Source organism: Trachinotus anak, unplaced genomic scaffold (assembly GCF_046630095.1).
Source record: "Trachinotus anak isolate AG129_WGS33_773 ecotype Australia unplaced genomic scaffold, CSIRO_AGI_Tana_v1 ptg000021l, whole genome shotgun sequence".
NCBI lineage: Eukaryota > Metazoa > Chordata > Actinopteri > Carangiformes > Carangidae > Trachinotus > Trachinotus anak.
This window is the reverse complement of record NW_027273872.1, coordinates 10,779,191-10,802,321: the sequence shown is the minus strand read 5'-3', so window position 1 is coordinate 10,802,321 and position 23,131 is coordinate 10,779,191. Positions and strand designations below refer to the sequence as shown.

General features: G+C 41.7%; 1 protein-coding gene across 5 annotated transcripts in view; it reads left to right on the top strand.

The window, feature by feature from the left end:
- shtn3 (shootin 3) overlaps window positions 1-23,131 on the top strand; it is a 33,537-nt gene that overhangs the window by 539 nt on the left and 9,867 nt on the right. For 4 of the 5 annotated variants that reach the window (XM_071457731.1, XM_071457730.1, XM_071457728.1 and 1 more), the window contains exons 2-8: window positions 6,462-6,522; window positions 20,098-20,192; window positions 20,583-20,751; window positions 21,120-21,217; window positions 21,407-21,488; window positions 22,053-22,147; window positions 22,709-22,855. In XM_071457731.1, the coding sequence (XP_071313832.1) occupies window positions 6,462-6,522; window positions 20,098-20,192; window positions 20,583-20,751; window positions 21,120-21,217; window positions 21,407-21,488; window positions 22,053-22,147; window positions 22,709-22,855 (747 nt within the window). Of the gene's footprint in view, window positions 1-2,441; window positions 2,574-6,461; window positions 6,523-20,097; window positions 20,193-20,582; window positions 20,752-21,119; window positions 21,218-21,406; window positions 21,489-22,052; window positions 22,148-22,708; window positions 22,856-23,131 lie in introns of those variants that run through there. The other variant, XM_071457732.1, reaches the window with a different exon arrangement.

Sequence of the window (23,131 nt, the reverse complement as noted above, 5' to 3'; positions counted from 1 at the left end):
TTGTCGGTTTCGTGCTAAAGTTGCGGGGTTTTCTTTTTTTTTATTGAGAGGGATTTGCTGAGTGTAAAGAGGCTGACAGTTTTATTCTGGGTTGCGGTGTCTGACTTCATAGGCAGAAAAAGCCTCGCCTCAGGTTTGAGCTGATGTGCAGCAGAGATAGTTTGAGTCCATCTCTTGCTGGTTCATCGTTTTATTCTGAAAACCAAAACCTGCATCCATTCCTCACCTGCCTCAGATCTGTAATATCTTAGAGGATTTTAACCCCCCCACCCCCCACCCCCATGTAAAGAGAGGACGCGGTGGGAGGTGAACCCCAGACCCCTTCTAGTGGTGCCTTGCTACACAGGGAATTGAATGCACCATCCAGTTAGTGTTTACCCGCTCCACCCTTTGACCTCCAAGGACAAAGTGAAACCCCTACACTTGCAGTTTGTAGTGCCTTGCTTCAGTCCCTGAGTGACATGGGGAACTGAACCCTCAACCTTCATAGGGTTTGTTGTGCCTTGCTTCTCTTATTGACTTACAAAGAGGGAATGGAACTTGCAACCCCAAACCTTGCTTTACTTATTGAATTGAATTGAACCCCCCCCATCTTGGAAGTATGTGTTAGTGCCTTGCTCCACCCCATTGACCTACATTTGCAAAAATTGACATATTTGCTCCACATATTGCATTGTATTGGGAATTTAACCCTTAACCTCTTGGTGCCTTGCTCCATTAAGCTTTAATGGTAAATGAGGAACTGAACCCTCAACCTCCACAGGGTTTGTGAGTGTCTTGCTCCCCTGACTGACTTGCGAAGGACTCGCATCCCTGCCTTTCTCTACCTGCTGAGTCACAATGATATCATTATGAAACCCATTCCATGTTGATGTTAGTTGTATTTTCTTGCTGCTTACTGGGAATCAAACCCTCAACTCTAGAAGTGGTCAGTGACTTGCTCTGCCCAGTGCATTACATTTACAGAAATGCACGCTACCCATTCCCTTACATTGGGAATTTAACCCTTAACCTCTTAATGTCTTGCTCTAGTCACTAAATCTCAAGGTGTAATTTGTCTTGACCTTTGAAGAACATTCAAGAACCAATCTAAGCAAAACTATTCTAAGCTCAAAGGTGCAGATACTGGCTTCCGTGGCTTTCAGCTACATTTCATGGTCTTCCTTCAGTAAATTGACCTGGCTCATGTGTGTCATCATGTGACAACTGACCACCACAATCACAACCTCTCACATGATCAAAGGTCCACACCTGAATCACATGATGAGTAACCTGAGCCAGCTCCATTCACAAAATGAAGACTGTGAAATTAAGTTGGAAGTTGGTAAATGGATTTACAAGCATAGATTATTTTGTTATATGAAATATTCTTTGTTTTTGTAATTGATCAGTAATTTTTAAAAGCCAAAATGCCAAATATATATTGTAAGGATGTTCTGTTTCTCTTCGTTTTACATGATAGCCTAGAGATAGATTATCTTTGGACTGTTGGTCTGACAAAACAATTTGAAGATACCAGTTTAAGCTTTAGGAAACTACTTCCTGTGTTATGGACCAGACAGTTCATTGATTAATCAATGTTTTTTCAGAGGATTAATCAATGATAGTGAGTTTAAGCTGTTTACAGAAACAAATGAAAATAACCTAAATGAAAAAATATCCTGCTCATGTGGCTAATCGCTAATGAGGCTTTAAAAGGAGAAATTATTCAGCTCTCTACATCTTGCCTGGATGGAGGGCAGGTCCACTCCCCAGTGGCTAAATAATTCAAATAATGTGCTGCTCCAGCATTTTTAACACCCAGCCGGTGTAAAAAAAAAAAAAAAAAAGTATAAAAAGCTATCTAACATGATCAAGCAAAACTAATAGCTAAACTTCTACTCCTAGAAGTTTAACATAGCTCATCCAACTGAATCAAAAAATGATATGTGTTTATTTGTGTTACTGTACTTGTGTGGCTGAAAATAATCACAAACCACATGTCAAAGTGTCGGTTGTCGTTTTTTACATGTGTATCTTCATAATGAAATTTGGTTTTGTTGTTTTATCGCTGCAGAGCAACCAAGAACAGGAATAAGCAACAAAGCTAAGCTACTTGCTAAGTGTGTTACCATTAAAATGCTGCTGACGACACAGCAGATGTCTGTCCGCACTGAACAGCTCTGACAAGTAAGTGGAGAAGTATGTTTTTTTATTTAAAGGAAACGTGTAACCGTGCCTCCCCGTGCTCGCTGAGCAGCACGGGGAATTGAACCGCTAACCCCGGCAGCAGTATCACTGCGTTGTGCCTTGTGCTGGTGAACCCGCTGCCCCTGCTGTGTTCCTCAGGGAAATCTGAGCTGACAGTGTGCGAGACTGCAGGTAGAGCTGGGGGAAAGTGGGCCAAGTGCTTCCTGCCGCTGGAGGAGAGACAGAGCTGGATGCTGAGTGTCCTTTTTGTCCTTTTTATCTGCAAATATCGGCTTGGTTTTGTCGCAGTTACGCCCCTTTAAAAGACTCAAATTTGAACCCTTCATAACTACAGCTCTGTCAGGTGGTAACAATGGTAACCTGAAGGAAGTTCAATGATACAGGTTTGTGACGTTTCACTGAAATTAATAGCTCTTAGCTACTTATAGATAGACTGTGGTTTTTAAAACTGTGCAGTGGCTTTTTCATTAGTCAGCTTGATCTCATGTATTTACCGGTGACTGATATCTGAACCCAAACACCTGGGAAATACAGTGTGGTCACTTTGGGATTTTTACTGGCTTAACAAGGGTACAAAGATAGCCTGAATGCATCCTTAAACCACTGACGGTTCTGCACTGAGGGATACTAAAGGCCACAAAGGACAAATCAGCTGTGCTGCATTTCTCAAACACCTTTCTTTGAACTTTTAAAATCAGATAAAACTGGACTTGTGTGTCTGTTATGACACATTCAGTCAAGAAATTCAGATCCTGAATCTGCATGTGTTTCAGTCCTTTGGTTTTGGCCTGTGGGGTCGAGTTGTGCCATCAGGGAGATTGGACTCACCTGCACCAACCACCTGATTACATCATATAAGCTGGTGGCAGTGAGTAGAAAATAAGGCTATTTATAGTTACAGATCATGTGTGGTCTTCATCCTTTGTCCAGGCTGGGTTGAGGCACAGGCAGCAACTCCACTTCAGTTCAAAAACATTTTGTATATCCTGAAATTTCATCTTAAAATCCTGATTTTTTTTTTAGGCGATATGGTGGTGCAATAATTAGCATTCTTGCCTCACAACAAGAAGGTTCTGGGTTTGAACCTGGCAGCCAGCTGGACCCTTTCTGTGTGGAGTTTGGATATTCCTCTTGTGGGTTTTATCCAGGTACTCCTGGGCTTCCTCCCATAATCAAAAGACATGCAGAGTAATCGCTGACTCTTAATTGCCCCTAGGAATGCGAGCATGAATGGTTGTTTTTCTCTACATGATAGACTAGCGACCCCCCCCTCCGAGCAATTTTGTACAAAAACTGGAGTGATGGAGAATTTTGTCCTCTCAAATTTTATAACACCGCACGAAGATTTCAAACATGAAGAAGCAGTAACTGCCGCATTATGAGTCTGATTTTGATGAACCTTCAGAGGTTGAGACGTCTTGCTACCAACTGGACTGTGGCCAGTCTGCATCTTTTATAAGGGCTATTGTTTTTTAGCTTTCTTCATCGCATCGCTCCAGATAATATGTAATGAATGACTGTAGATGCAGTCCGTGCTGTCCTCTGCAAGTTGTCTGAATGCAGAGGGACAGTTTACTGTTATTCTCTCTGCACAGGAGGTCACTGAATGCTTACGAGTTCCAATTACCATTTTAAATGAAGTGCATTCAGAGCCCAGTTGCACTGCAGATACTATGTTAATGACTGTGGTAACCCAGAAGGATGCTGAACATCTCTGTCCTATAAAGAGAATAGGAAGTAACTTCAGGTCTGCTCAGAAATGAGATGATGTCATTCTCTTCTTAGCTTGAGAATAGACAGGAGAGGGAAAATGGACGACTGGGTTAAGGAGGGATTCACCAGAAAGATCTAAAATAACTCATTATTTTCCCTCTCAGAGAGTGAGCACAGTTATATATTGGAGGGAAGGCTGGGGATTAACAGCCTCTCAACAAAACATATAGCCGTGAAGCTTTTCTACTCACTAAAAATGTGTGTTTTCACCTTTAAAATGAAGGGCACTGCAAAAGGTTTACAGCCATTTAAATGTACCTTGACAACAAATTAAAGCACATTTTGATCATTACCCAGATTAATACTCAGTGAGTGTGTTCAGTTGAAAAGTGTGAGGTGCTGGAAATATTTGTAGTTCCCATTGACCCATGTCCCTCTGATTTACCATACCTATGCTAAGCAGATGTGTTATGGTGACATCTCTACACCTTTTATCGGCCTATAAATAGTCTGTTTAAGGCTTTGCAGATAGAATAACAACAACACAGTCTAGTTGATCAGGATAGAGTTGCTTAGGAAAAAATGAATGTGATACCAAGTACAGTGAATACACACTATCAGTGTGTTGCCAGTGGGGGCGGGAGGTGAAGGCAAGGTGTTGGCAGACTGACAGCTGGGACCTTTCACCTCTCTGGTTGAGAAGACATTGGAACATGCGGTGAAGGCCAGAATGGCTCATTTCAGTTTGGCAGCCATCACCTATGCGAAAAGGAATTTGACTTTTACCCCCAGAACCCTGGACACCCAAAATATAAACGTGAGTCAAAGACAAACTTAAGTTCATGTTTTGAGTTGACCACCACAGCCATTGTGATTTGGGTGTGATTTACTGTCCATAGTTTGATCCAAATTGTGTTTTTCCACCCAGAAGGAGTCAAATGAAGTTTGTCCTTGAGGGTTGATGGTGGGTTTGCACTTGTTAACCTCGGTGACGTCTGCAGCTGCTGCTGCTGTCATCCGAGTTTCATTCCTCCAACATTCAAACCAGGCTCCAACACAGCTGCTCATCCTAAATATAGTAGCAGAAGAAGGGATACTTACAACAGATCCTGTGGATTTGAAAATGAGTAGTTATGGCCTTTTTGCCTTTTTGTAGGGCAGCCGTCAAGTCAGCAGAGGCGGACAGAGTCATTCTGTTATCAGAAGTGAGGGGCTGTCGGTGTTATTAGGGAGACGATGGAGAAGGGCAGTGCAGTCCTCAGCAGGGAGAGGGATCAAGCAAAATGAATGTTTATATGGAGAGGATGCTGAGCGGGAAATCCACTTATACCACACTTTGTTCAGTCTCCTGAGACAGCTGAGAAGTGTTAGCTGCTAAAATTTCCAAATCTTCCATCCATTCTGTCGCTAGGTATTTAAGGATTTCAGAGGAGCTAGAGATAATACACATGCTCTAATGATGCATTCAGAGCATGCACGTTAATTTGAACTATGAAGATGGAATATGTAACTTTTCCACTATAAAAAAAACAATGTTACATATTTTTTGAGTTATGTACTTATGTTATCCCAAATGTTTCTAGCATTTCCCAAACCAGAGAAATAGTGAATTTAATTATGGTAACGCTCTGTTTCATTTAGTCACCTCTCAATGATGTCATATCCCCCACGCGCATGAGTCAGCGTCATGGTTCCCCTGAATGTATTTCAATCATGTTAAATGTTTTAAGTCACATTTTGAGATACACTTTTTACACCTTGGTGGTTTTCAATTATGTGTTTTTACCGGATGAAGAACTTTCGTCATTGTACGTCTGGATTTAAGTTATTGGAGAAAACAGCCAGGCAAATGGCAGCTCAGGTCCCATCCACTCCGCACCAACTCTAAGATGACCTGTGTCCACCGATGAGCATCAGCGAATCAGCAATTTATAAAGTGAAGCTGCTTTATTCGTTGTTTCTTTTAACCCCCTGGTCTGTTTGTTATGGAGAGGAGGACACCTCTGCTGATTGGCTGCCGGCAAAAACCAGTAAAGAGTGACAGAGAGAAGGGAATGACATGTAAAGAGTCCCGGCCGGGACTTGCCTGCTTTGTGGATTAGCAGCTATGTGGTATGCCTGTAAAAACATCCTGAACGTCTGGTTCATAAGTTATGAAAGAAACAAAGGTAAGGAATCTCAGTTTCCAGCGTCGTGTCATCATGGCTGCCGAGAAGTGTCTGAAAACCACTGGTTTTTAGAGGGACACTGCTTTATTTGGTGTTTCTACTGGGTTTAATCCCCTTGTCTGTTTAGTATGGAGGGGAGGATACCTCTAAGGATAATTCAGCTGCCAGTAAAAACCTCCTGAACGTTTGGAAAATGACCAATTAGTTTAGTTTGATTAGCAGTCTAAGCTTCCAACCCGTCCCCCATGTCCTGTGTCCACCGTACAGCGGTGGTGGTTGTGTCCGACTCCCTCATAGTGTGCTTGTGTAACTGTACTCTGCTGGTGTCAGTGACCTGTGTGTGCAGTCTGTAGTGGAACGTGATCTAATGGGTTCACTCTGCTCCTGCAGTGCAACAGACTGACGGAGGAGAGAGACGAGGCCGAGAGACAGCTCAAGCACATCAAGAGAGGTGAGTCCTGCTTCCCTCCACCTCCACCTCCTCAGACTCCACACACTGTTCAAACTCACACAGCTTTATTTCAAAATGCAGCCCAGACACAGGCATGAGTTTGACTTCATCCCACGGCAATGAACTAAAAGAGCAACTAACAATGAATGGTTATATATGGTTATTTATAATGTATGGTTCTATCACATATTTTTCACCTGTCAATAAAAATATTAACATTTGAAGTCACACCAGCGATTCAGCACAAAGGATTTTTTTGTTGGTCAGTCAGAGGTTTTCTACATTGAGACTTAAAGATACTGTCGTCCTGTAAAAAAACAAGCCCATCGGTTGTCTGTGGTTATTATGGTTGTTATGGCAGGTTATTATGACCCATGATTACGTTTGTTGCTAGGCAACATCTAGTGGCTGTAGTAATTATGACAGGAGCAGAGGGAACAGTGTGGTCACTTAGTATATACAGCGACAAAGTTCACGTCAGGAGGAGGTTGGGGTGGATGGGTCATCAAACACAGGAATATGACACAGGAGAGTGGTGTTCGATTCCCATATGAAAGAAGCAGTTTATGTTGCTACTATTATTCATGAACTTTCCACAAAGTTAACCATGCAATGTTATTATTGTAACCATGACAACAAAGATTGTCTAATGTTGAGGAAGTACTTGTTTTAACCCAATCTTCACCATCTTTTCCTAAACCATGGCGACAAAGGTAGGTACGCCACTGTCGGTACAGTCTGTCTGTTTATTATTATAACCATGACAACCAAGGTCTGGTACACCTGCCACGGTAAGGGTGCTATTTCAGGAGACACTCCTACGGGTCGTATCAGAGGGATGAAAAAACAACCTGTGTGGTTGCTTAGGTTGGAGGACTGGTTGGACTTAAATATCTTAACTGACTTTACCATCAAAGGTCATACAGGTATTCATGATCCTCAGAGAATGAATCCCAATAACTTTGGTGATACCCTCATTTTTTTTCCTGTAGCACCGCCATCAGGTAAAATTTTTAATTTGTCCTATATCTGCAAATGAAATTTGCATCAGCATCAGCAGTAACCTACTTTATGTTTGTGCTGATTAGTATGTTAGCTCGCTAACCTAAGATGCAGATCATGGTAAACACCTTCAAAATTTTAGCATGTTAGCATGTTGATATTGATATCTGTTCTTAAAGTAGTGAGAGCACATGGGCTGGACAGTGCTAGTGACTTGCAATAACATGGCTGGCTAAACGGTAGATTTTAGAAGATATTGTTCTGATGGTATGATGATGGTAATTAACAATAATTCCAGTTATGATACAGTTGTTCCCATCAAGTTCATTTGAGACCTCTGAACGTGAAATCACTAAAAAGAGGTGTGATGAGTCAAGAACCTTATTTAGAAGCGAAAATAACGGCGGACGTTTACAGTTTACATGCAGCTTTTTCTTTTTTGCCTCATCTCTGACTTACTGTACTTACCCCATATGTGTGCACAGAGTTTCCTGTATAATGAAGTATTATTACCAAGGTTTCAGGTGCACTCACTTTTGGTTTTTCGGTCAAATAAAGTGGCTTAGATCATCTAAATAAACTGTTGATTTGTTGTTTGTTTTCTTGCGTGAGACTTCTTAGATCCCAGTTCACTGAGTCAGAACAATGATGGACACAGCAAGAAATAAGTTTATTATTATTCCGTAAGAGGTTAACTTTATTGAAATGAAACCCTCAGCCTGTCCAGGTTTCACATTTCCCAGTCTGACACATCACCCAGCCTCCAACCAGACAGCTGACACCTCCGCTTCCTCCCTTCCCCCCCCCCCTCACCCTTCACACCTTTCCTTCTCACCTGTGTCGACATGACATCGCTGACACCTCGTCCTCTGAATGGGTGGGTTCAACAGGGGAGGGGCAGGTTGTCCCCGTTTCCATGGCGAGTGCCGGCTTATTCAGCCAACCGTAGAGAAGGGTTTGTGTTTTGGGGAGTTTAACCTCAGGTTGTCCCCAGTTAACAGTTGGAAACGAGGCTGATAGGCTGCAGCTCCTGGCTCCCATCATGACCATTCACAGAGGTAAGAGGCTGCACTGGCTGAGCTGCTTTACACCTTCTTAATCAGGAAACAACATTTTCGACAGGTTGCTAGGACTGTGAGGTGTTTAGGGTAAAGCGATCCAGATGATCTGAGGCAAGATTTGTTTCATAGACAAGGACAACATTATGCCACATTTTCAAGCAACATGCACCAAAACCTAAATATCAGTACATGAGTACATGAAATGAAAATTCTTTTTAGGGAGAAATATTAGTCAGAAAGAGTATTTAATGATAAGCTGTTTAGCGCTTATAGAAACACTGTGCCTGAAAACAATCATTTATAATTGTAATAATAGTGCATGTATATGTGTATGTATAGCCTGTCTACTTTCCAAGCACATGATGAATTTACATTCTGATGAAATTTGAAAGTTTTTTCCAGTTACGCAGGTGGGTGAAGGCTGTTATATTCAATTTCTGTTCCAAACGTTTTAAAGAGGAGTTGATTCAACTTACTGATAATTTGGAGGCTGTAGTTTGTGGCGTTGATCACGTATTTTCTATTATTATTGTATAGCTTTAATGATATAAATGGTGCAGGGAGCAGGCAGTCTCCACCTGCAGCTGTCCACATTTCTGCAGCATCACAGTGAAGAGTTAAGGACAAAAACAGCCGAAAAGAAACACAACGGGCTGAACTGGTGGGGGAGGGGGCTGCTCCAGGTACAGGTGAGACAATGAAACACAATCTGAAGGTCCAGTGTGAGTAACAGATCCATTAGTTTGATGTCTTATTAGACACCAAGACATTGTGCTGCAGCTTATAATGGTATAGGGAAGACTGATGTATCCTAGGACAGGGAAGGATTGTATAACTCTGGGAGGTTATCACAATAGTGAATGTTTTATCCTCCATTGCTCAGATGGTGAGGTCATTAGAGCTGCCTTATTGTTACAACCAGTTCCCCAACCTTACTCCAACTACACAGGTCGTTTTTTTTTCAACCCTCTGATATCACCTGTAGGAGTTTCTCCTTAAAATAGCGCCCCTACAGCAGCAGGTGTACCTGACCTAGGTTGTCATGGTAAAGATGGTGATTTTTGTCAAAATAAGTACAAGCTTCACATTACACTCCACATCTTTGTTGTCATGGTTACAATAATAACAAAGAATGGTCATGGGTAATAGGAACAACATAAACCGCTACTTTCGCGTAGGAAACGAACACCGCTCTCCTGTGTCATAGTCCTGTGTTTTGTTGAACCATCCATCCCGATAAGCATGTGTTCTCTTTTTTGTTTTATCTTGTCAGACCTATCTAAGTGCACAGTTTACTGCGAATGACAGTCCAAGCATGAACACATTTAGAGGTTGGAGCACACGAGAAATATATGTCCTTCAGATGACTGGCTGACAGTGGACAATGGAGAGGACACAAGAATGAAACTTGAGCTGAGGAGAGAGAAGCCAGCTGACGTGCAGCTGACGTTTTGTTAATTAACTATCAGATGCCGCAGGCACCGTTCACTGGGGGCCAAGACGGATTTACAGATGCACATCAAGACATGGGCCTTGATTCAATGTTAATAGAGGAATAAAGGAAGAGAAATTGTAAGATAAACACCTGACAGGTCCTTCAGTCGGACCCAGACCCCAGAATTCAGTGTCAGAAAAACATCAGACACTTGTGTCCAATAGCAAAACTGGACCTGAAACCTTCAGAGTCAGCAGAAACTCTGATCCTCATTTTAATTTCAGGCTCCGTCACTGACGTCTTTCATTCATTCACTCATTTATTCATTCACCGCCTCTCCCCAGAGAAGACAGCAGTCGCTCTTGTCATGTTATTCCCCTGAATTATTAAAACCTCCTGCCATGAATTATTCAGCAGCTGAAAATGGGGGGTAAGGATGTGTGTGTGTGTGTGTGTGTGTGTGTGTGTGTGTGTGTGTGTGTGTGTGTGTGTGTGTGTGTTTTTGTGTGTGCGTTTCACCACTCCTGCCGGATTCTTTATCCATTGTGGTCCCTCAAAAGGCCTCTCAACCTGCTCCTCCATATTTGATGTCCACATTTTAATAGATTTAATGAGGGAGTCCTGGCTGTCCAGCAGGTACTTGATTTCAGCCTCGTTTGAATCTCAAAGGCCAGACTGAGTCCTGCACAGATTAACTGACGATAACACAGTGAAAACATGACCTGACCTGAGGGGGTGGCTGTGAGATAATACACCCTCCTCGATGATGGACGACCACGTTCATGATCACACTGAGTGCACTTCATCTGTGATGCATCGGGGTTGTTGAAAGGTGATTTTCTTTTTTTATGAATAGAGTGAAATAAACAGACAGGTGTCAGATAGTTTTCTATGAAATTTGCTGCAGACATTCAATGTCCCCAGAGGATGAATCTTAACGACTATGAGTCTCTTACTGTTCATCTTGCGCCACCAACAAGCCAAAATTTACGCTTGTCCAGCATTTTAGTTCCTGACATGATGCAGCAAAAAGCAACAATTCCTCATATCTAAAGAAAAAAAAGAACGACTTCGTGAAGGAAAGATCGTGAAAGCAGTGGTGGCCAAACAAAGGAAATTCCAATTGCAATTCTATCATTGAACTTCTTAAATTAGCCTTTGATTATGTTCTTTCCCATCACCTAATGGATTAGAAAAAAAACTTACTTAGACTTACTTGCCGACCCCTGGTTGAAAGAAACCTATGTCGACTGATTTGAGACAAGAAACAAGCTGCACTCTGCATTTTCAAAGTGACAAGGTAGTCAAACCATCCACCCAAACTCCATTCTGAGACTTTTTGTGTTCTGCAGAAACACTTCTGGCTATTATTCAACACCGTAGCTCAGGAAGGAGAGATTGTGACCATATTTCCTGCCCCTTGGCTGGTTGGTGGAGGAAACAACCACAAGGCCATAATTCTAGTTGACTTCATAAGCTGGTGATAAGACCTGCATGGTTGTGCCGCTCTGTACAAGGATGGTGGGAATTTCTTAGTGCCATTGCAAATCTATGCTCCAGAAAAGCAGCAGCTTTGTGATGTTCACTTCCAGGAAGTACTGACAAATCTCTCCTACCATGCCTTAATTTTCTCTTCTCTCGTTATGGTGCATCCACGCTATGTGATGTTGTTGTCCCTACTTTATCCTAAGAGTGCAAGATTTATAATGATATTATTTAGATAACATCATTCTTAGATATGGATAACTACTAGCAGTAAGAGGAAATGACCAATGATGAAAAACAGGAAAGTTAAATCACAAAAAACTTGAATCCTGAAGCAAAGGGAGGTAGAAGCACTCATGCATTTTCTTTTTAGAGGAGATGATTCAGAGAGTTTAAGAGACTGTCCTCAAATGGAAAAGTCAAAAGGTTTCTTTGCCTTTAGCAGAGAAAATCAAGAGAAAGTTAAAGTGCACGGCTGCATGCTCCTGATCTTTTCAGCTGGTAGGAAGCAGGCGGAGCCGATGTCTCACAGTCTGTAATTTATGCTTTGTATTAAGCCAGAGCAGCAGAACGAGCCATTCGCTCAGGAGCTGAGTATCAGACATGCCTCTCAGGATGGCATTTTAATAGAAGTCTCAAAAGGGTTGCGGGGAGAGAAATAAGTTAGAGTGAGTTATTTTCATATAAAGAAAAATGTTATACATGTGCAAAAAGTGCAGGCAATGCAGAGGAACTCCCAAAGAAAGGAAACAAATCAAAGTGACAAAGGAGCCACGAGAATAAACGAAATGCAGAAAAGGCAGGTACCAAAAAAAAAAAAAAAAAAAAAAGCTAAAAATTAAATCAAGTATTGCTTGTTACCCAGTCAACCATCAGTGCTGTATGTGGTTTAATGCTGGTGTGACGGAACATGCAGCTGGAAGCGAACTGTGATACCACTCAGCTTTACAAATGTGGTCGCCTGTAGCACCGTTGACTTATGCAGCCTAGTTATTCAGTCTAGTGTGCTCAGATAAAAGCCCGTGGCAGCACTTTCCCTGTATTCAAGTGCTGGTGGAAATACTGTAATTACACGCTGAGAGCACATGAAGGACCAACAAGCTGGTGACATGTGAGCAGGAAAATGTAATTTTCTCTGACAGAAAGGTAGAGATGATGTGGCTTTTTGGCTTCAGAGGGAGAAGACACTGAGTAATTAGAATTAGTTTATCAATGTGTTATTGTTTGGGATCCCACGTTGACAATTTCCGCATCACTTTGTCATTTCAGCCGGTCCTCCAACCTGAACAACCACGCAGGTCGTTTTTCACAACCCTCTGATACGACCCACAGGAGTGTCTCCTGAAATAGCGCCCCCAGCCGTCGGTTGTTACAATAATAAACAGCCGGACTGTGTTGCGTACCTACCTTTGTCGTCATGGTTACTTTAATAACGGTCATGGCTTGGTTAGGTTTGGGAAAATATGGTGATTTGGGTTAAAATAGGTTTTAGACGATCTCTGTTGTCATGGTTACAATAATAACAATGTACGGTCACCGGTAATAAAACAACTTAAACTGCTACTTTTACATGGGAATCGAACACTGCTCTCCTGTGTCATATTCCATATACCCATCCGTAAATGTAGCACTTAATTCATTCAAAGATCATAATCCAACAATTACGTTTCATATAACAAAGTTTTTGTCGTAGCAGTTCAGTTTAGTTGTATACATGTGATTTCCAGCAGACAGGGCCCCTGAGTATCTCTAAAACCACTTTAGTAGCTTTGGAGGAACTCATACTCTTTGGACTACAGCTGGTATTGCTGACTTGTTGCTGAGCTTTTACAGCAATAAGAGTCCCTGTATTTAGTGGAAACCTTTCATTTACATCGCAATTGGCATGTACTTTCCGAAACCAACAATCCAACATTCACACCCACATCATGTCACATTTGAGCAATTCTATGGAGGTAGGAAAACTAAGTAGGATATGTACACCACTGTTCCCATATTAACACAGTTTCTATGGTGTTATTCTTGACATTTGTAGTTGTGTGTAATTTAATGTGGTGCTAAAGAAGCAGTAATTTAAGCCAAATGCAGAGACATGAGAGAAATCAGTTAGATGTGGACAGTGGAACTACAGATACTGTAGATTCATTAAGTTATTGATAGTAAACTTGACTAAATCAGGGTTCAGTTTGTCAGTTTTGCACAACAAATGTACGACTCCCAGTCCCTGAAACGGAGGCTTAAGAGAAGCACTTGAAGGCAGCATTAGCCTCCTATTGTTCACAGCTTAGCTCGGGGTTAGAGTTACAGCTTATACATCACTGGTATTAACACGCATGGTTCTTTATGTTGTAAATCCTCCGCAGGCCGCGCAGCAGAGCGACTTTTTCAGTCACTGACACGTCCTAAAGTTCATCAGAATTCACCATTTTCACATATTAGCTGCTGAACATCTGCACACACGGAGATTTGAATCATAGACAAACCTACCAAGAGCAGTGACATGCTCAGCAGCACTTGACTGTTTGCTTGTATTTTTTTTCCCTGTCCAGCTTTTTAACCCTGTTTTAACCCTCTCCGGTGGGATTTGAACATTACTCATGGATGAATGTGCTTACCGTTGGCTAATCCTCCAAATCATCTGTTAATAACATGCATCGTCACTGAAGAGCCTTTCCAGCTTTGGCTCAGGGGTGAAAAACAAAAGCAGCGCTTTGTTTTCAGTCGGTCAGATCATTATCATCTCGTGAAGCCCTGAACTCGGAGGAGTGACTGACCCAGAAGAGTTTCTGATAGGAGACAGAGCGTCGTCTCAAAGAGAGGAAACCCCACTCTCCTGAAACAGAGAGTGGGGTACAGTGGCATCCGTAACAGACCTTGGTTGTCACGGTTACAATGTTAAACACACTGACTGTACAGAAGGTGGCGTACCTACCTTCATCGCCATGGTTACTATTATAACGGTCATCTCTTGGTTAGGTTTAGAAAAAGATGGTGATTTGGGTTAAAATAAGTACTTCCTCAACATTAGACAATCTTTGTTGTCATGGTTACAATAAAAACAATGAACGGTCGTGGACAATAGAAACAACATAAACTGATACTTTTCACATAGGAATCGAGTATTACTCTCCTGTGTCATGTTCCTGTGTTTTGTTGACCCATCCATCCACCCCAACCTCCTCCTGACGTGGACTTTAATGCTCCATGTACTACGTCACCACACTTTTCCCTTTGCTCCTGTCGTAAGTGCTACGGCCACTAGATGTCGCCTGGCAACAAAACCTCATTGCTAAAAGAAATACGCTCATAACATTATACAGTGTAAGAGTGCAATTATTCGTTATTATTATTTGATTAGTCCATCGACAGAAATTTTATCTGTAATTATTTTGATAATCAGTTAATCGTTTAAGTAGTTTTTTTAAAAGGAAAAATGTCAGACATTCGCTAATTTTAGCCTCTCAACTGTGAAAATTTGATGCTTTTCTCTGTCGTACATCACAGTTAACTGAATATCTTCGGATTTTGAACTGTTGGTCTGATAAAAGAAAGTCATTTGAAGACATTACCTTGTAATTTTGACTGCCAACATTTTATGGAAAAAAAATACATAATCAATTAATCAAGAAAAAATTTGGCAGATTAATTGATAATGAAAATCATCCACCTGTACAGTACATACATCAACATAATTTCCATTTGGATAAGTTCTGCACCATTTAGAATAAAAAAATGAACAATGAAATGAACAATAAAAAAAGAAACCAGTTTTTGTAGTAAAGGGTGAAATCGAGAGAACAAGCTTGCCATTTCACACTGCACATCATCAGCTAACAGACAATCCTCCAGTGTCTCCCTACTGATGGCACCAGCTGTCGGTTCCTTGAGTAAAACGAAGTAGAATACAACAGAGCTATAAATAGTGGCGTGTGACCCGTCTCTTGCGTCCCGTGTTGCGTCTGACCCACAGAGCTGGAGTTGAACGGCGGTGCAGCCGTGCAGAGGCCGATCCGCCGTGGCGTGTGGGTTGAAGCGATGGTTAAAGTGCCTGAATGGTAGGGAGCGCTGAGGGTTTAAATGAGTCCCAGGCTAGGAGGGAATCACACCACCAAAGCCCGTCCAGAAGCATTAAACATTGAGTGAGGGATGAAAAATAGATCCAGTGGCCGTCCCCATCCTCCTCTTCTCTCACATCATCCTCACACTAATGTTTCCTCACCCAAACCCGCAACCTCTCTGGCGCCGAAGATCATCAAGGCTCTCAGAGGTCACTGGGTTAAATGTCTGCTGCAGCTAATGAGTCAATGAATCAGGCTAATATTATCTGCTGGTTTAAAGAGGACCTTGGTGAGTTAGCGTCATCACCTCTGAGATGGGTGATAATGTCAGTCCGATGGACTCTACCTCTGCTTGCTCTACCTTCATTGGCCACATTACATGACTTGAGAGCTGTGAAGTACAAGTGGACATGTTTTTGAGAGAGCCACTTCTTTTTAATTTTTTTAACATTATACTTGCATGAATGTTATTTTTAATATTTTTGTTGTGTAAAATAAGAAATTCAGTTTGTCAGGATTGTGTAGCAGATGTGTTCAGTGTGCTTTTTTTTTGTATGTTATGCTGATGTATTTCAGTTGTATGCACTGATGTTTCATTCGTACTGTGATGCAATGACTTAGCTTATAGAAAAATGAATGAATTCTCTGAGATCTTATTTCTTGCTGTGGTATTTCTGAAACATGAAGCCCTTTACAACGTTGTGCATCTGCAGCCAAAGACCTGGTTTACAATGAATCAGTGGATTTGGATCAGTTTTCTTTGAACAATGAAGCTTTTAAATGAAGTCGTCTCAGTGTGATGCAGAAAATCAGATCAATCTATGAACAGACTGCCGCTGTAGTAACGTCTCGGTGAGTCTCTGTTCTCTAAAAGCATCCCTGGATGATGCATCTGCACACCACACATGCTCAGCTACACACTAAGCCTTACTGGTGTGTGTCTTTGTCTGTGTGGGTCTAATTGTGTTGCACTCAGGCTACATCATCAGACAGAGGAGCATTAGTCATGTACCCTGTGAGAAGAAACCCCTTCACCTGAGATGCATGTGAGGTAGAGTCAGGGTGAAGTGTGGTGGGCTGAAGGCCTGAAGGTCTCACCGACACAGATACAGATTGTGGTCATGGTTGTCATAGTGACATTCCTATTGTTGTTTTCCTCAGTATGATAATATAATAGAAGGTCTCAGCAAAATAGTGTGACATGAGGTTTAGGCATAGTTTTCTAATACTGCTACAGAAATACGTGTATTTTTCTGTCAGTATCTTAAACACATGATTCATTATATTTCAATTAAAACCCTAACAATAAGACATCGCTGCTAATGTTGAGGCAGGATGTAGAAACAGAATCTCTCGGAGTGGATCGGCAGTCAATCATATTTCGGTTCACACTGTGATAGTTTTTCAGACCCTCTTGTTATCTGTATGAAACCTGACTGCGGTGAGCCAACAGGACGGGTTCAGTTACAGCAGCCTAACAATCAGTCTGTGTGACAGGCAGCCTGTCATTAACTGCTGCAGTTGTGTGTAGTTGTGCGCTGAGCTGGTGTCAGTGAACGTTACACTGTGTACATGCAGAATGTTGAGAGGAGATTATTGTGTTTGAACTCTCCCAACACAGGAGAGTTATGTTTTAATGTCCGGGAACATTGAACACTCTTCAGATGACACAGGGGGACAGTGAATGTGATGAAGTAATGAAACAAACAGATATCAGAGATAGCATGTAAACATTTATTATAGATGGTTTATAACTCACTATAATGGAGTTGCATATCTACTCCTGTAAACTCTTCATGTGGACACCTATAAGTGGATGGTGCTGTCTAAACAGATGATGAATGATAATATAGTAAAACACAGTCGTAGCAATATGAAATATTACTTCATAGGCGGCTGTTGACAAATAGTGTGCATCAATAAACACTTCAAATGCCCCTATAGTTGCTCATAACACCTATATTGCATGTTTATGTACTGCTTATAAATGCTAAATAAGATAAGGGTATAGAAGGTAAGGTAATATAAGGTAAGTGGAGATAAGGTAAGGTAAGGTAAGGTATAAGGTAAAGTAAGGTAAGATAAGGTATAGATAGATAAGGTAAGGTATAAGCTAAAGTAAGGTAAAGTAAGGCACAGTAAGGTAATGTAAGGTAAGGTATAAGGTAAGGTAATGGGTAAAGTAAATTGTGGTAAGGCGAGATATACTTTATTGTCCCTCAGGGGAAACTAGTCATCGGCTTCAAGCCACGTCATCACATAACATAACAATACATATGCACACAAGTGCATAAATCAACCAAACCTACACTATAAGCTCTGAGGATCACATGTTAAGGGTGAGACAGGATGATAAAAACAGTGTTCATAGTAATAGACCAAGTATAATCATAAATTGTGATAGAGGACAATAGTTCTTCAAACAAAACCAGATACAAACATAAGAATAACAAAACCACAGTGGTTTCTATAATAACCCAGATAAACCAGGCATTGTAATTATTTAATATGTTGAGAAAAGATGGAACGAATGAGTTCTTGTGCCTCTACAATTTGGCATCCTGAACTGTCAGCCTGAGGGCAGCATCTCGAATTCTGGGTTCAGGATGTCTAGGGAAGACTTAAAGTGAAGTGTCACCATTTTGCCTTACGTCACTAGTCCAATAGAGACGGATAGAAAACATGGGGGGAGAGTGAGAGGGATGACGCATGGATGTTGCGGTTATGTCTTATGCATCGTGAATCACCAAACCGCCTGGTCGGACTAGTGAAATCCCCTCTTATGACAGCCTCAAAGAAGTTGGTTCAATTTCCACACCAGGGGAGGTTGAATGACTCTAGTCTTAACCTCAAAAAGCAGCATTTGGAGTTGATACTGTATCTGCATCCTGACAGCGTTTATATTACTGAGAGAATCCTGCATATAATATGATATACACGAGTATATTAACAGCTCAAAAAACATTTTTTATTTTCCATCCATTGCCATAATGTAATAAAAAGCCAGGGGACATGAATCCACGGTGGTTGAGAGTCTCTCTGGCAGTGGCTGAGGGCAGGAACATGAACACCTTTCTCCTCCTGCCCTCAGCTGTGTGAGTGAAGAGTATAATCACATTTGGGGCTTGTACATCGACCAGGAAGGACTCTGTTAATGGATCAGGGATGTTAGCAGGAGCTTCCTGCTGGCTGTAATACAATTCAGCCACAGCAGCCTGAAGGAGTCCACGACCGCTGTCACCGCAGAGAAACTGAAACGGTCAATGAAGGTAGAGAGACAGAGGCGGGGAGAAAAACCACAGCTGACTTTTGTAAAGATTTTTGTTTTTGATTTATTTGGATTTATCTGATTCCGTCATGCAAGCCCAAAGTGTGCAACATGCAGAAAAGAGCATCGGGTATATCTATTATCTTAAAGGAGGGAGAGATGAGTGGATCTTTATTATGACAGAGCTTCTTCATCTCGTCAAGTTTCTCCTCTCAGTCTAGATTTTCCCAAAGTCTCCATATCTGGGTCATTTTAAAATAACCGAGGACTAGCTGAGCTCTGGTGACATGTTCGACAGCTGCGAGTGTCTCACAACCTCAGGCTCACTGGTTTTAGCTGTTTGTGTGATCATGGTCTTCACATTAGGTCACATTTTCTTTTGTAATATTTCTATGTAAATATCAGTGCCGCCTTTTGAATGTAACTGAACTGAATGAGTTTTATTTTCTTTAGCTGCCGCTGTGCAAATGACAGACCAGAAATAGATTGTTCAAAGGTGTTGAATGTGCTTTAACAGTCTTGGCATTTCATTTCCATACATTTTATTTTAGTAGGAGGGAAATCAGAAGCTCCAAAGGGAAAACAAAGAAATGAAGATTTTGCTGTGTTTCACCAGGAAGTCAGAGCCTCGTTGTTCTTTGGATTTTTTTGGGGTGTCGAGGATATACCTTCTACTGTCTGCTTCTTGAGAAACATTTTGTTCCTATTTTCTAATATTTCTCAAAGGAAAACTTATCACAACTGGGGTCTAAGGACTTTGTTACCCACTCCCTAATATCTTGTCAAGAAACCGAAATCAAACCCAAAAAAAAGAAAAAAAAATGAACTGCTTATGTTGACCCCACCTCTGCCTGTAAATAGTCAAATAATAAAATAATTGAAGAAATAATAAGTATTTATTTCCAACATGAGGAAAGATTCAGCATAATTGATCTCTATTCTATTCAGATTCCGTCCCAGATGTTCGTAGGAAAAGATTTTCATTGTCTCTTGATCTGCAGCCAAGATAAACAAAAACGCACAAAGCACCAAACACTTTCTACCAACATGTTCTACCTCTCAAAAGTGGGCTATAGTTTTTTACCTCATATAATGTTTTATTATACTGGGAAGTCATGATGATAACACAGCAACTGCTCTGTGCTAATAAGCCAACAAATAAAGCATATTGTTTAACCTGTGACCCTAAAACCTTCCCTCTCTCTCTCTCTCTCTCTCTTTCTCTCTCTCTCTCTCTGTGTGTGTGTGTGTGTGTCACTCTCTCAGTGTCTCAGATGGTGATTGAGGAGGTGAGCGTTCTGCAAACTCAGCTGGAGATCGAGAAGTCGTGCAGGGAAAATGCAGAGGCCCTGGCCACAAAGGTCTCACACACACACACACACACACACACACACACACACACACACACACACACACACACACGCATGAACACACCACACACACACACACTCAATAATCAGTGCTATAAGCTTAGCGTTGTCAGGGTCCAGCTGGCATTAGCAGGTGAATGAAGTGAACGGTTGAGTCAGGATGACTCTGCACGGACATGATTTGCCTACATTATGTCTTTATGTGTCTGTTGCTGCCTCCACAGCAGAAACTATGTGCTAATATTCAACTTTAGCAATGTTTAGATGTAGATACAGGTGCTGTCATTTAATGGAGATTGGTTTTTTTTTTGTTTTGTTTTTTTAATGTATATTTTAATTATGCTGTCATTGTCTTTGACGCCTGTAAACTTTGACCTCCAGCTCAACTGTGAGAACAGGAAGCTGAAATACCTGAGCCTGTCGTCTCGGCCGTGTTTGGACGAGCTGCTTCCCAGCATCTCTGACTGCATCGCTCTGGAGACTGACGCAGATGCCGACGCCGCAGACGGCAGCGCCGACACCTTCACGCAGTATCAGCAGCAGGTTAAAGGTACAACACGTAGAACTAGACTTAAACCAACAACAGGTTACCTAGCTACTCTTTTGTAAGAATACCTTCAAATCTTGTGTAAGTAATAATGTTGGCGACCCACTGACCTTAGTCAAGAAATAAACACACTTAACTGTTTTGCACTCAAAGATAAAAATAGAAAGAAGAGTTTCCAGTGGACATAAAAAAGTGATGAATCTGATAAGGACTAACTTGCATGGATATATTACATTACATACATTATAATATATCCACACACACTTATTGTTCAGTGCTTTTAGCTTCAAAGCAGCGCAGCCACCGTAGGTTTTAGCATGAGTGCACTTCATGTTCATCTCTGTTTTTCTTTTTTCTTTTTTTTTTGTCAGAGCTGAGGGAGACGGTGAACAGCTTGTTGGAGGAGAAGAAGAATTTTGTTTGTCAGATTCATGACCAGCAGAGGCGGATAGAGGAGCTGACCCTACAGGTGAGGGGGGAGCAGTGCGGACATCGAGCTGCAGGACTAGTTCCTCAAAAGCTGAAATGTCATGGCAAAGCACGTGCACGTCGAAACAAAGTCATTCAGTTGTTTTCCACAGTGACAGAAGCACAGATGAAGCTCACACTCTGACTGTCTGGTCACTGACTTTGTTGAATTTTCTCCCGCCGTCTGCAGTCGGAGAAAGATCAGGCAGAGATGAAGGAGCTTCGTGAAACTGTTGAGCAGCAAAAAAAAACCATCAAGAGATTTAACAGAGGTGAGTTACAACACACAGGAAACACACTGTCCAACACAGGCTCCAGCCAACATTACAGCAGGTTGACTTAATGCCCGGCAACGGCCATGAACTCTGAAACATCTGTTATCCTGTGACACATCCAACAGGTTCACATCCATCATATATAAAACAATAAATAAACAGATCCATCTGTTATTTAATTAATCGCAGCAATGTTCTTAAATATAGTCCCATCACCAGGTGTCCACTACTAAGGATAGTCCTGTCCATCAGTTAGTCAGGGTCATCACAATCTTCACAACATAACAAACATTACTTACACAACCTTGCACATCACTGCGAGTTAGATATTAACTACCCCCCATTACTACAAAGGGGCAAGTGGATGTGGATTCTGTTTCGACATAAATTAGCATGTTAAAATGAACTGTACACATGAAACAAGTTAGTCGTGTTAGTATGCTGACTATGCTGCCAGACTCTGTGAAGTGACCTGTTTGAATTAAATACAGCCTGAATAAAGAAGAAAGAAATAATTAGTGTCAGTTGAAATGAATGTCAATCCATTGTTTGTCTGTGCAGTCTCCGTGATGGCAGCTCAGGAGTACGAGGGGATGAAGGAGCAGCTGGACCTGGAGCAGAGTCTGAGAGTCAAAGCTGAGACATACGCACACGAGGTAAAGATACGGAAACACACCGCCGGAGTCAAAGTGACACACTGTCCCTGGCTTGAAAAAGGAGCTGCATAAAAAGGCCCAGTATACGTCTGCTTCCATGGCCCAAAACACATATTTAACTCATCTTTTCATGTACTGAACATGTGAAAATCATATTAGATGAGCCTTACCCTCACACCATTTTTAATATGCATTTAAAGAGTCGCCGCTAATTCCTGAAAACTCTCCCCAGCTCTCTGAAGTCGTCCAATCTGGTTATATAACTGAGGTCTTTACATAAATTAAAAGCTGTGCGGTGGCGCTGCTGTTGGCTCGAGTGATAAACAGTGACCTGCGTTGTTGTGTTGGTAATTGATGTGTAGTGCCTGATTAATGAAATGTCCTGAATCTGCTGTTTACTGACCTGAAAAGTGAAGAGCCTGCAGGATTCAAACAGACTGTGTTTGTGGAGGACAAACTGGAGCGATACGTTGGAAGTTCAAATGTAGATGATGATTCTCCCTCCTCTTCTTCTCTGTCCTCCTCCTCCTCCTCCTCCTCCTCCTCCTTGGTCTCCTGCAGATGCTGGTGAAGCAGAAGGAGGCCAACAGGCAGAGTATGCTGCTGCTGCAGAGCACTGAGCCCAGCGTTCAGCTGCTGAAAGCTCTGGAGGATGTCGCTGCCATCACCAAAACCCTGGAGGAGGAGCGTCTGCAGCATCAGCAAAAGGTAACACCTGAAAAAAAAAACGTGTACTTGCCGGCATGCACCAACAATAACGATATAACGGATAACAAATTAACTGTACATTTTATCTCTAAGACTGTCTTTGTTGTTCAGAGTAGATAATCTGCTTCCTGTTTACACTGCCCACATGCCCAGTGTACATGAATGGTCATGTATGTATGCCTTTTCAGGTATATGTCAGAATGGACAGAAATTATTACTGATGTAAAGCTAAAAGAATTGTCTGGATGGAGGCGGTTTTCATTTTAAACACCGTTT